Source organism: Chiloscyllium punctatum, chromosome 22 (assembly GCF_047496795.1).
Source record: "Chiloscyllium punctatum isolate Juve2018m chromosome 22, sChiPun1.3, whole genome shotgun sequence".
In the NCBI taxonomy this organism is placed as follows: Eukaryota; Metazoa; Chordata; class Chondrichthyes; order Orectolobiformes; family Hemiscylliidae; genus Chiloscyllium; species Chiloscyllium punctatum.
In genome coordinates this window covers 55134257-55148427 of record NC_092760.1, presented here as the reverse complement: position 1 = coordinate 55148427, position 14171 = coordinate 55134257, and the positions used below count along the sequence as shown (strand labels likewise).

Genomic DNA, 14171 nt, shown 5'->3' with positions numbered 1-14171 from the left:
AAACCAGAGAAAGAGGGAGCGTGTAACCCTGTGGATTACTTTTTCAAAAAAAATTTTTAAATGTTTAAACTTCACGACGCTCTTCCACTTCGAGATGCCCCCCGGAATGAGTCGATGCCCTGCCTGGGTTCCTGGGCTGATGGTGGGACTGCTGCTGGTGTCCGCCTGGCCAGGAGCACAGGGACCGCCACAGAGTCCGGACACACCACTCACAACCGGAGTGACATCGCCGTCAGCCAGTCAGACAGCCGCTGCTCTGGGTCAATCCAATCAACAGGTGGGACTGGCGACAGGCCGGACACATGGAGCTCATTCCAATGAGCGGCAAGTGCTGAGAGTGTGTGAGCAATGTCGGCGCACGCAGCGCTGCCACTCTTTGGGTTGACCCCCTTTTCCAAACTGTGCGCGGCCCTGGGCACTTTGTTGTTGTTTCTGTTGAGTCTCCTGCTGGTCCGGCAGCTCCTGAAACAGAGGAGACCTCGAGGGTTCCCACCGGGTCCCACCGCTCTCCCTCTCATTGGCAATCTCCTGTCACTCATCAATGAGCCACACGTCCTCTTGAAGAAACAGAGTGAAATTTATGGACAGGTACTGACTTCAAACTTATTTATTAAAACAAATCGATATTCGATTACAATCAGGGCCGTATCATCAAAATTAGTTGCAAACATTTGTAATCTTGGACTTGGGATATTAATGCTGGTTCTTTAGTGGATCTATCGTGGATTTCAGCTGTTGTTGTGTATGATAAAGTATGGAAAAAGAACACATGGACTTTGTACTCTGTGTGTCCGGCTGGCAGCGTGATCACCAAGTGCAGAGCATCTGTATATTTCATTCCTGTTAAAGGAAGAGAGAAACTTCGTCAGTTACTTATAACCTGCATTTCTCTCGTACCTTTCCGAAAAAGGTCAAAATTTGAGCAAAGGAAGAGATATTAGGAAGTTGACCAAGAACTTGAGTAAAATTGTTAAGTGTTAAGAAGGTTCTAAAAAGAAAATAAAGGGATGTGGAAAGCAAAGAGGTTGGGGCAGGTACTCTGCAGCACAGGGTCTGAAGGCAAAGCGAAAGGAAGAAGATAAACAGGACTCCAGAACTCGAGGAACAGAGTTCCCAGCTGATCGAAGGGATGATCGGAACTGGAGGGTGAGCACTGGAAATGAGGCACAATGCAGAATAGGAGTCTCTGTGAGCCACTGAACACAAGGATAATGGATGAGCCAAAGTTTGTGGAGGATTGGCAGTCATCCAGAAGAGAGTTGCAATGAGTTGACAGAGGTCATTGGAAGCCTGCCAGTGATGGGAGGGAAGCAGGAAATGACTGTAGCTGAAAACTTCATGCAGCTTAAAGACTTTTACTGGTCCCAGTCATGAACTATAAGTTAACTACTGTGGGAGTATTGATTGGTCCCATAATCCACTGAAAATGTCAATTTATATTTTCTACCATGTTGTGCATTGCTGAGCAAACAGCTCATCAGACCAAACAGAGCCATTCCGAGCAACTCGTGTTGCTTCGGCATTCATGAAGGAGAATGGAATGTGACACTATGATTACTATCTCACTTGAAAACGTTCCATTTTTAAATCCTTTTGTAGAATGTGGGCATCACTGGCAATTGTTTTGCCCATCACTAATTGCCCTTGAACTGAACAGCCTGCCAAACCATTTCAAAGGGTAATAAAGAGACAGGCGTATTGTTGTTTGATCTTTATGGGTAGCTTTAGAGTCTAGAATTGTACAAACCCTTCACTCCAACTTGTCCATACCGACCAGATACCCTAAACTAATCTAGTTCCATTTGCCAGCACTTGACCCATATCCCTCTAAACACTTGCTATTCATATACCTATCCAGATGCACTTTAAATGTTGCAATTGTATCAGCCACTTCTTCTCTAGCACCTCATTCCATACACGTACCACGCTCTGTTGTAAAAAAGTGCTATTTAGGTCCCTTTTAATTCTTTCCTGTCTCACCTTAAACTTATGCCCTCTAGTTTTTGGACTTGTCCTAGCCGGGAAAAGACCTTGCTATTTACCATATCCAGGCCCTTCGTGATTTTATAAACCTCAACAAAGTTACCCCTCAGCCTCTGATTGCTCCAGGACACACAGCCCCAGCCTCTTCAGCCTCTCCCTATAGCTCAAATCCTCCAACCCTGGCAACATCCTTGTACATCTTTTCTGAACTCTTACAAAGTTCATAACATCCTTCCTACAGGAGGGAGACCAGCACTGCACACAATATTCCAAAAGTGGCCTAACCAATGTCCTGTAACCTCAAGAAATTTCACTCCCTCAATTTCCAGCTAGTTTGGGACCACCAGAAGTTGCATATCTGTGCTAGCTATCTAGGGAGATGCCAAGCCTCATTCATTCAGTGACAATCATGTGTCCTGCAGTTGTTTTCTTCTCCATTCAGACTCATTACTAAGCTTCTGGAAGAAGAAGGATAGTCACTGAAGACTGAGCTGCTGATTCCTTTGAAGAAAAATATCGATGAGCTAGTGGTGGGATATTAAAGGTGCCACATGACCACCAGGTCATTGAAGAAGTCTTCTGTTTGCTCAAGATGCAGCTTAAGGACTTGGACAAATTTGGAGGCATTCTTCACTGTCATTGATCTGCTCGATCTTTCACAATATCACAGTGCAGAGAGGAATGGAGCTCCAACAAGACGGAGTTGCACATAAACTGGCATCCTCCTCATCTGAAGAAAGACCAGATTTCACATGACTTCACATGAATATACACCTGGTACCCAAAGAAACCCACAACAGGCTCAACCAGGCACACCATTTAGTACATGTGTCTGGATCTATCTGAGAGTGCAACGGGAAATGAGTGTGCCCAGATTACCTACTAAACTTTGAAATGGATCTGAGCTGTAGAGTTGCTCAACACCTGAACACCTAGGACTGAATCATACAGCTTCTAATGAACAAGAGTGACTGCATTGGCCAGAGGCTAAAAACTCCTCATCTCCCTCTCTTTTATCCTTACAGGAGAAACAGATCTGTAATGTCCATGAGTGGCCCAATGCAAGAAGATAAGTTCCAAAACCATGTGTCAGCACCAGCAAGATGGGAGGAAGCCGTGGACCTTGCTAGCATTGCTCAGCACGAGGAATATCCATGGTGACATGGAGAGTATGAGCTGGAAGCATACATTACATGGTGCATTGTGCTCCAAACTGTCCAATAGCACCTTGTCTGATGGTGTGCCAAACAAAATTATATGGGGAAGCCTCAGTTCTGCAGAGCATTCTGCCCTCCAAGGCTAGTTCTCATGTTCTCTTCTTATGTCTTCCATAGGTCTCAGCATCCAAGTACGGTGATCAATCCCAGCACCGTTATTGGCCTATGCACATCCAGAGCAGACCTCAGCAGAAGCACCATCACACCTAACATGTGCATCCCATACCAGGGTAGATATAGTTACCTCAGTATGGTTAGCAAAGATGGCATTTGGTGAGGAGCACAGGAGATCCCTGTAACTGAGGCAGAACCTTTAGAAGGTGGAGTATAGACATGACTGTGCTCAGCTGGGTGAAGACAGAGGATCTCAAAAGTGATGGGAAAGGGGACTCCACTTAGACTAATAACAGCAGATTTACTCTGACATGTGGAAGTACAGGATCATGTTTGGAGAATGGAGGAGATATCCAGCTCATGAGTGTGACTATGCCTCAGATCATGTTGTTACCATCATGCTAGCTTTTTAATTGCACTATCTGCTGAATTCAAATTTCACCATCTGCCACGGCAGGATTCAAACCTTTATCCCTCGAACACTGGCCTGGTTTCTGGATTACTAGCTGAGTGACAATACCACTATGTTACCACCTCCCAATTGCATGTTACACTTTTTGACATGAACTGATAGAGGGATGTCTGCAGGGATACCACTTAATCTCCAGCTGGTATACCTTTCTAGCTGTCTTGGGATGCCATCATCAGCAGCAGCCTCCTTAGCCCCTCTGACAAAGGAGCATCTATGGAGCAGGGTGTAGTGAAGGAGGCTGCCTGCTATGGGCACTAACCAGATACATTTCAGCCTCAGACAGAGACCAGTGTATAGGCTGCCTTCATCCTGAGCAAAGCCACTGGAGGGGCACCATGTAAAAGTGGCCAACCACAGAGGCCACTGCATTGTAAAGTACCATTGGGATGTCTTCGACTTGTAACTGTGCATGGTTTTGTTGATGAAAACCATGTCAATATTGATGAATGAAGCCAGATATGTGAATATTGTTTCATTCATGGTAGGGAAACATTGCTGCAAACATTAGTGATGAGAGCTTCCAATGCAACCCAAAGTGAGTTTCAGATTGTTGTTCCTTCTCCTGGGGCAGATGATCTCACTGAAAAACAGCCTGAATCAGAGGATCCCTGGCATTAATGACATCCAGACAAGACCCTCAAACTCCATTCTGGGCCCAGCCACCACCTCCTCCACGCACCCCATTCTCCATTTCTTCCTGTGCAGCTGAGGCACCTCAACAGTCAATATTTGTCCTGAAAAATTGATGAAGCAATGCACTTACTGTAGCTTTTATATTGACATAAATTGCTGTACAGTACAATATTTAGAAATACATGTAGATTGCAAACCTCAAATTGTGACAGCAGGGTTACCTGCTGTCATAAAATATTGTTCTATTGCAGGAGGTATTGATCTCAAAGATACCTATCCCAGTGGACTCCAGACGACTATTGACTCTGTCCCCTTTTATAAGATGCCAAAGAGAGTTAGTATCATAATTACTCACCCAGAGTGGAGCATATTCTATGATCTGTGCCAAGGTGGTTTGGAATCAATACCTCAGCTACCTTGAATGAAAAGAAGTAGATGCTGGATCTTTCATAATTAGATTATACCAAACAGCCATTCATCAATATGTTGGTGATATTAGTAATGACAAAGATACTTTAATTCAATAAATTTATTCATATTGATAAAACACAGCATAAAATTATACTGTGCAGAAGGAGATCATTCTGCCCAGGATTTCTATGTCAGCTGTTATTCCACAGCTCTTTCCCTGCATTCCTTTAAACATTTCCCTTCAAGTATTTATCTTATTCTCTTTTGGATGTAACTACTGGATCTTCATCCATCACCCTTTCAGGGAGACATTCCAAATCACAATAACTCTGTCTTAAAATAAATGTCCTCTTCTCGCCTCTGGTTCTTTTGCCTGTCACCTTAAACTTGTATCCTTTGGCTAACAACCCATCAGCTACTGGAAATGGTAGTTTACTTCTCCTTATTCGTTTTCTCAAAACTAGGCATTTTTTGGACTATTTCTATCAAGTCTATTCTTAGCTGTGTTTGTGTTAAGAACAATAAGTCCAGTGTCTTCAGTTTTTCCAAATAACTGATGTTTCTCATCCCCTGGTCAGAGTAATAAATCGCATGTACCTAAGGACTTGGCACCCTTCTTAAAATTTAGTGCCCAAAAGCAAACTCATTACTGCTGATAAGATCTAATCAGTGTTTTATAAAGACTTAGCATGGCCTGTTTGCTTTTGCATTCTATTTCTCTGCTAATGAACTCTAGGATCCTATATGGATTCTTTCAGCAGCCTATAGAGATATGTTCTGTCACCTAAAAAGATAGATAAATGTAAATGTATGTCTTCATTTATTCCTGCACATACTTTATATTTTTAATCTGTGTACAGGTTATTTTAATATGCAATATATTTATACATATATCATAATTTCTAAAATGCATTAGCTTTTGTGCATGTTTTATACATATTATGCACAATATATACATCAAAAAGTGGTAGTTAGAATAGTGACCACTGAGAAACACCATTATATATATATTCCTGCCTTCCAGTCTGAAAAAACAACCACCTACCATCACTATTCTCTATCAGTCCTTTACGCAATTTTTGTATCCATGTTCTAAATTTTTGAACAAGTCTGGTCGTTGTCAATTCGAGAATGATGGAAACTCAGGGTCATGCATTTCTGCCACAGATCGATATGTGACTAAACAGGTGATGCTCAATCTGCATATCTTTACGTGTCCAGTTAAAGTCTGGAACATAAGTGTGGTGCCACTGCCATTCGTGGTGCACCTCAGTAAGAACAACATTCAATGAATGTTGAAAATCTCTGAGATATCATTAATTGGGGGTGGAATTTCAGTTGGAATCTATGTGAAATAAGTTGGAGTTGAAGACAGTTGCTGAGGAAGAGGATGTGGCTTGCCAAACAAATTTTGGTAGATACAAGAATGAAAACAAGAAGGTATGAGGATGAACAAATTGCCCCAGACAATGCTCCAGGCAATAGTCTGAAAAATGCTTAGTTTTGAGAAAACAAATAAGGAGAAGTAAAGTACCATTTCCAGTAGCTGATGGGTTGTTAGCCAAAGGATACAAGTTTAAGGTGACAGGCAAAAGAATCCCAATATCAATTTTCTGTATGAAAATGAAGCAAAGGAAGTACATTTCCATGGGGATTCTCTGCCTGTGCTATTTTCAGTAGTTTTTATGGTTTTTCCAACGTCACTGCAGATGAGTGGGCGACATCCTGTTGAAAGTCACCACCAGTCTACTTAAACTCTGCAATGTTTTCACTGTTGACCATAAGCAAACCTCCTTCATCTTTAAGTGACATTATCCCAACATTGTCTCTTTACAGCTAATATGTCAACAGGAACCTTTACATTGCCCTTCATGCCTTCCTCAAAATTCTATTATAATTTCTTTTAATCACAATTTCTGAAATTTTCCTACACAAATGTTGAATTTATTTTTTCTTATTAACACTGAAAGCATGTATTTGTTATATTCTCAAATTTGTTTTTACCTTTTTATTCCATGCAATTTCACATAGACTTTGGGATTCAGCATGTTATAAGATTTGTTACTGCTGTTAAAATAAGCTTTTGTTTGCATCTAAATGTACAATTCATGACCTGGAAAAGCTGAGTGCCCAAAATGGTAGTGTATAGTTTTGGTCTTCTTTTTTTATGAAGAAGGATGTTCTGGCTATGGCGAGAGTACAACACAGACATATCAGATTGATTCCTGAATGGCAGGACCTAAGTATTAAGTGAGATCTGGATTGGTTCAAACTATATTTGCTTGTGTTTAGGAGAATAAGGAGGGATCCTTGTTGGGTGTTTACTATAGGCCCCCCCAATAGCAGCAGAGATGTGGAGAAACAGATTGGGAAACAGATTTTGGAAAGGTGCAGAAGCCACAGGGTAGTAGTCATGGGAGATTTCAACTTCCCAAATATTGATTGGAAACTCTTTAGATCAAGTAGATTGGATGGGGTGGTGTTTGTGCAGTGTGTCCAGGAAGCTTTTCTAACTCAGTATGTAGATTGTCCGACCAGAGGGGAGGCCATTTTGGATTTGGTACTTGGTAACGAACTGGGACAAGTGATGGGCTTGTTAGTGGGTGAGCATTTTGGTGATGGTGACCACAATTCTGTGACTTTCACCTTGGTTATGGAGAGAGATATGTGCGTGCAACAGGGTAGGTTTTACAATTGGGGGAAGGGTAAATACGATGCTGCAAGACAGGATCTGAGGAGCATAAGTCGGGAGCATAGGCTGTCAGGGAAGGATGTCGTTGAAATGTGGAACTTTTTCAAGGAACAGATATGACATGTCCTTGATATGTATGTACCTGTCAGGCAGGAAAGAAATGGTCATGTGAGGGAACCTTGGTTGACAAGGGAGGTTGAATGTCTTGTAAGGAGGAAGAAGGAGGCTTACATAAGGTGGAGGAAACAAGGTTCAGACAGAGCATTGGAGGGATACAGGATAGCCAGGAGGAAGCTGAAGAAAGGGATTAGGAGAGCTAAGAGAGGGCATGAAAAATCTTTGGCGGGTAGGATCAAGGAAAACCCCAAGGCCTTTTATGCGTATGTGAGAAACATGAGAATGACGAGAACGCGGGTAGGTCCGATTAAGGACAGTAGTGGGAGACTGTGTATTGAGTCAGAAGAGATAGGAGAGGTCTTGAATGAGTACTTTTCTTCAGTATTTACAAATGAGAGAGACCGTATTGTTGAAGAGGAGAGTATGAAACGGACTGGTAAGCTAGAGAAGATACTTGTTAGGAAGGAAGATGTGTTGGGCATTTTGAAAAACTTGAGGATAGACAAGTCCCCCGGGCCTGACAGGATATATCCTAGGATTATGTGGGAAGCAAGAGAGGAAATTGCAGAGCCGTTGGCAATGATCTTTTCATCTTCACTGTCAATGGGGGTGGTGCCAGGGGACTGGAGAGTGGCGAATGTTGTGCCCCTGTTCAAAAAAGGGAATAGGGATAACCCCAGGAATTACAGACCAGTTAGTCTTACTTCGGTGGTAGGCAAAGTAATGGAAAGGGTACTGAGGGATAGGATTTATGAGTATCTGGAAAGACACTGCTTGATTAAGGACAGCCAACACGGATTTGTGAGGGGTAGGTCTTGCCTTACAAGTCTTATTGAATTCTTCGAGGAGGTGACCAAGCATGTGGATGAGGGTAGAGCAGTGGATATAGTGTACATGGTTTTTAGTAAGGCATTTGATAAGGTTCCCCATGGTAGGCTTATGCGGAAAGTCAGGAGGCATGGGATAGTGGGAAATTTGGCCAGTTGGATAGAAAACTGGCCAACCGGTTGAAGTCAGAGAGTGGTGGTGGATGGTAAATATTCAGCCTGGAGCCCAGTTACAAGTGGAGTTCCGCAGGGATCAGTTCTGGGTCCTCTGCTGTTTGTAATTTTTATTAATGACTTGGAAGAGGGATTCGAAGGGTGGGTCAATAAATTTGCAGAGGATACGAAGATTGGTGGAGTTGTGGATAGTGAGGACGGCTGATGTCGGCTGCAAAGGGACTTAGATATGATGCAGTGCTGGGCTGAGGAGTGGCAGATGGATTCAACCCTGTCAAGTGTGAGGTTGTCCATTTTGGAAGGACAAATAAGAATGTGGAAGACAGGGTTAACGGTAGGGTTCGTAGTAAGGTGGAGGAGCAGAGGGATCTTGGGGTCTATGTTCATAGATCTTTGAAAGTTGCCACTCAGGTGGATAGAGCTTGTAAGAAGGCCTATGGTGTATTAGCGTTCATTAACAGAGGGATTGAATTCAAGAGTCGTGAAGTGATGTTGCAGCTGTACAGGACCTTAGTAAGGCCACATTTGGAGTACTGTGTGCAGTTCTGGTCGCCTCATTTTACAAAAGATGTGCAGAGGAGATTTACCAGGATGTTGCCTGGAATGGAGAATAGGTCGTACGAGGATAGGGTTGAGAGTGCTAGGCCTTTTCTCATTGGAACGGAGAAGGATGAGGGGTGACTTGATAGAGGTTTATAAGATGATCAGGGGAATAGATAGAGTAGACAGTCAGAAACTTTTTCCCCTTGTACAACAGAGTGTTACAAGGGGACATAAATTTAAGGTGAAGGGTGGAAGGTATAGGGGAGATGTCAGGGGTAGGTTCTTTACCCAGAGAGTGGTGGGGCATGGAATGCGCTGCCTGTGGGAGTGGCAGAGTCAGAATCATTGGTGACCTTTAAGTGGCAATTGGATAGGTACATGGATAGGTGCTTAAGCTAGGACAAATGCTCGGCACAACATCGTGGGCCGAAGGGCCTGTTCTGTGCTGTATTGTTCTATGTTCTATCTCATAGAGTCATATTCTAAGGGGTAGGCCATTTAGGACTGAGATGAAGAGAAATTTCTTCACCCAGAGAATGGTGAGCCTGTGACAGTCACTGCCAAAGAAAGCAGTTGAGATCACAACATTGAATGTTTTAAAGAAGGACTAGATATTATTCTTTGGGCTGAAGGGATCAAAGGGTATGGGGAGAAAGTGGAAAGAGGGTACTGAAAAGGATGATCATCCATGATCTGATTGAATGCTGCAGCAGGCTCGAAGGGTCTACTCCTGGTCCTGTTTTCTATGTTCCTATATTTGTTCACCAGTTTTCCATTCCCTTGCCTTGATGAGTTATAAATTATGACCAAGTATAAGGTGCAAACCAGAAGTTGATAAAACAAGTTGCAAAGTCAAACCTTCATAGATTCTAAGTCTGTTATCTTACTAGTGTGATGTTATTTGGAAGTACTAGCTTTCCCAATATTGAGCAAAAGTATAAAATATTTGATACGTTTCTGGAATATCTTAGTCCCATTATTAACTACTAGTTTATATATGTCAGCTGTGCCCACCATGACTCCCATTTAAATTTCAAAGATTTCAAATTACACCGTTATTTCACATGTATAGTGTATTATAGTGGAATGGTTTAAACGTTTAATTTACTTTATAAATGTCACTTTCTTATTTACCAGATTTACAGCCTTGATCTTGGTGGCATATCAACTATTATTGTGAATGGGTATGATGCAATCAAAGAATGTCTTGTTCGGCAGAGTGATATTTTTGCGGACAGACCATCGCTACCTCTCTTCAAAAAGCTGACAAACATGGGAGGTAACCTAATATGTTAAATATCAATCATCATAAAATTATATTTGGCCATATCTTTTGTATCCCAATTTCTTTTTGATTGCTTTTAAATCTGTCGATGGGATCTGTATATTGAAAATGTATGACAAAAATAAAGCAGGAGAGAATGCACATTCATAATGTTGCAAATATCAAGTTAATCATCGCAGATTTTAGAATATAACTTTTATTTTAGGAATTAACCTTAAACTTTAGAAAGTGGGTCTATCTGGTTGTGAACCTAGTAAAAACAATTCTGATGCAAGTGTAATTCAAATACATCTAGAATTATTTCACTTAAATAGTAGCCTGTGTTTGTCTTGAATGATCAAATTTGCTGGTGAAATACTTGAACAAGGAATAATCCATTTCTAAACTTGCACTAGAGGAAGAGAATCTGGAGCGAGGGAAATTACATCCATTAGCAATATAGATTATGCATATGAGTTACAGAATCAGAGTTGTTAAAAATAGAATGATTTGTTTGCATTTCTGATTGAATCATTTCAAGGCACACCCTGTTATCACGGACACAAATTGTGGAGCTGGAAGATTGTTTTGTTATTTTATCTGTGCATTTGTTAATGTAATTTTGTGATGATCATGCAGCTGGAAGATTTTCTCTAACTTGCAGGCTATGGAAGAAATCTATAGTGATCTTCACAGAGCGTGTGGAATAAAGCAGCTTGCAAACAGCTGAACAGCAGCTGCAGGATCAGGCTGGGGAAAAACTGTCTATGTATGTCCAAAGGCATGGAGTCAAAGATACCAAGAGTCTTTAAAGAAAATTGGAGGATTGCTTAGCTAGAATTTAGTGGAAGGATCTATGTGAAATGTCTACTTTGAGGAATAGCTAGAATAACCAAGACAATTGAAGCATATTCTCGAGCACTGTAGCATGCCTTTGGTAGATCTCAGGAGAAATAAAACAATCTTCAATATTTCATAAGACAAGGGAGGTTACAGGGGGTGAGTGATGAGTGAAAAATAGCACTCAGTGTGCAGCATGTTTTTATAAGCTCCGGTGTTAAGCTCTTGTGCTGGCTTTAATTTCTATTTGATTTAAAAGGGTTTGTTTTTATTTAAAATGTGAAATATTGTGACATTGTGCTGTCAGGTAATTACTGGAAGTTTGGATTTCTTCAAAATTTAATGGTGCCTGACAGATACAATGGCCAAGAAAATGTTTAGAGAAAATGGTTTTGTCAGCTGCAGGTAGTATCGCACTTTATAGCGAAGCCCAGCCGTGAGAAAAATTGAATGCACAGTCATCCCAGTGGATAATCCATTTACTTTTTTAAATAAAATGTTGTAATCAGTCAGCAAATTTTAAATAAAAAGTCTGTTATCAGCATCATATGGTAGACATCAGAACCTTGATGGTGGCATCTTCGCAGTTTCTGAATGACGTGGGTAATGGGAGTCAATTGAGAAAAAAAAATGATGTGATCAACAGGAATGAAATTCTCAACATCAAGAAACAAGAAAAAAGTTTCAATCTGCCATGTTTTAAATGTCGAGTCCAGAAAGGGGAGGGAAGCCTACTTGCAATTACTTGCATGTCATTAGTACACCACCCCCCCCACCACCCTGCCAGATAGAAAATAGACGGTGACAATTTGGGAAAGAACGTCAGAACAGGTATCTTGCGATAACAGCTTAGTGCTTACTCCTTCGGGCTTCCATCCTGGCCAGCATTCTCAATATCTTAGGGTATACCCATGGGAACCAACTATGCACAGAATATCATCCACAGAGGTTAGCATCGGACCCATATACCAGCCTCACTGCATCATTGAGGCACATCAAACACACTTACAATATAGTTGTGTGCTTCAGCGCTACACTTTGGACCACACCAGCATCTTCCATTGTGATGCTGTGACCAGGACACTTTGTGTGCAGGAAACAGGCAGCTATCTGATACATTTGACCAGGGTGCACCTCAAGGGTTCATACTTGCTCGCTTTGCACTTATTTGGATGTTCACAGCATCCCTGTTTTGCTTTATCTGTATGAGCTTTGTCCCCTCAGCTAGAGCTTACAGCCTCCCAGGACTTCTGTCTTGTCTTGTTACTTAGGCCAGGTACAAAGCTAGCCAATTTGTCATGGTTACCAGCTGTGATCAGTCAAGGAGTGCACATGTTGCTGTTGTGTCAATATCATAGCTACACCATGTGCCAGCAGTTTATATGGCAAACACACTGAATGTGCTTCAACTAAATGGCCATGTCTCAAGTCTGAAGAGAATAAATCACTGAGTTCAGTGAGACAGTCTAGAGCCAGACATAAGTCAACAGCAGTATCTAATACCAGTCCAGGGGCTTGGACATGGTGAGTCAGCTACCTTTCTTAAAATCATTCACAGGATGTGGGTACTGCTGACTGAGTCAGTGTTTATTGCCCATCCCTGGTGGCCTTGAGAAGGTTGTGGTGAACTGCCTCCTTGTAGTAGTAGCTGGTGTCAGGGAATTAATGTCTTTTCAGTCTGACGTGTGGGCCATGGTTAGTCCTGCCAGTTCTGTGCCATGGCTCCAGGGATTCACAGGAGGTCAGTCGGGAGCTGGACAGAGTTCAGATAGCAGCTAGGTCACCTGCCAGTCATGGCTGTCCATCCAGATCACAAGCGATCCCGACCATGTCATAGGCCATTACAGATTGATCATTGTCACCTCTGTGTAGCAGAAGTAATTACCGGCGACCAGAAAACTATCACTTTTAGGCCACATTTCGAAAGACAGTCTGAGATCTTGTCTGTGTTAAGGCACACTGCTGAATTCCTCTCACCTTGAACTGTAAATATTTGACAAGCTGTATGATGTAATGTCCCCTTTCCCTGGTGATGTAGGTTGAGTTGGTGGGTACAAGCTTTCAGTCCTCCTACCCCACTTACAATTTTCAGCAGCAATTGCATGGCAGGGCCTGTGCTGCCTACATCAGAATCATAAGTTCCTCTATGTCAAAGGTCCATGTAGAAGCGTTCCATGGCTCTCTTTGTCGGAGTCCTCCATGCCCCATTGTATCAAGGACAATCTTAAACTGTTGTTTGTGTGTAATGTGAATATTGCCTGCTCACATTACTAAGGACCTGTTCTGTTTCTGATGTTCCCCACACAGGTTCATTGGAAATGTAACTAATGGATGCAGTCACAACAGGGGTTATCATTGTTGTGCTACAATCATTGTAAATTTGTTCCTGCTCAAGAGGCATGCAGTCCCTGACTGTTCCTAGAAGCAACACTTCAGCCAGTTCTTGTTTTGTTTTCTCTTTGCTTTTGCCGTTGTTGAATAAACGTGAATATTTTCAATTGTTTGAAGGCTTTCCAGTATGTAATGATCCCACACTAAATGATAAGAAGATACTATGCTGCAGTGGGCATTAGGGAAAGAGTAGACAGGCTTCCAAGATGAATTAGGCTAGGCACAGTCAACCTGGTAAAAACAATGACTGCAGATGCTGAAAATCAAATACTGGATTAGTGGTGCTGGAAGAGCACAGCAGTTCAGGCAGCATCCAACGAGCAGCGAAATCAACGTTTCGGTCAACCTGGGTCACTTGGGTCTTGCATATCAATATATTAATGAACATCCTCTTGTATTGTAATGAAGTGTCAGCTGTGACACCTATTGCCCTCTGAAGCTTTTCTTTTAATTTGCCACCAGCTGCACAGGGAAGGACAGCTCCTGGCTGGCA

The 14171-nt window shown here is 42.1% G+C and overlaps 1 protein-coding gene across 1 annotated transcript in view; it reads left to right on the top strand.

The window, feature by feature from the left end:
* The first annotated feature begins 348 nt into the window (after positions 1–348).
* Positions 349–14171, top strand: part of cyp2r1 (cytochrome P450, family 2, subfamily R, polypeptide 1) — a 29467-nt gene continuing 15644 nt past the window's right edge. Inside the window, exons 1-2 of the mRNA XM_072591764.1 lie at positions 349–588; positions 10321–10462. Of these exons, the coding sequence (XP_072447865.1) occupies positions 349–588; positions 10321–10462 (382 nt within the window). The remainder of the gene's footprint in view (positions 589–10320; positions 10463–14171) is intronic.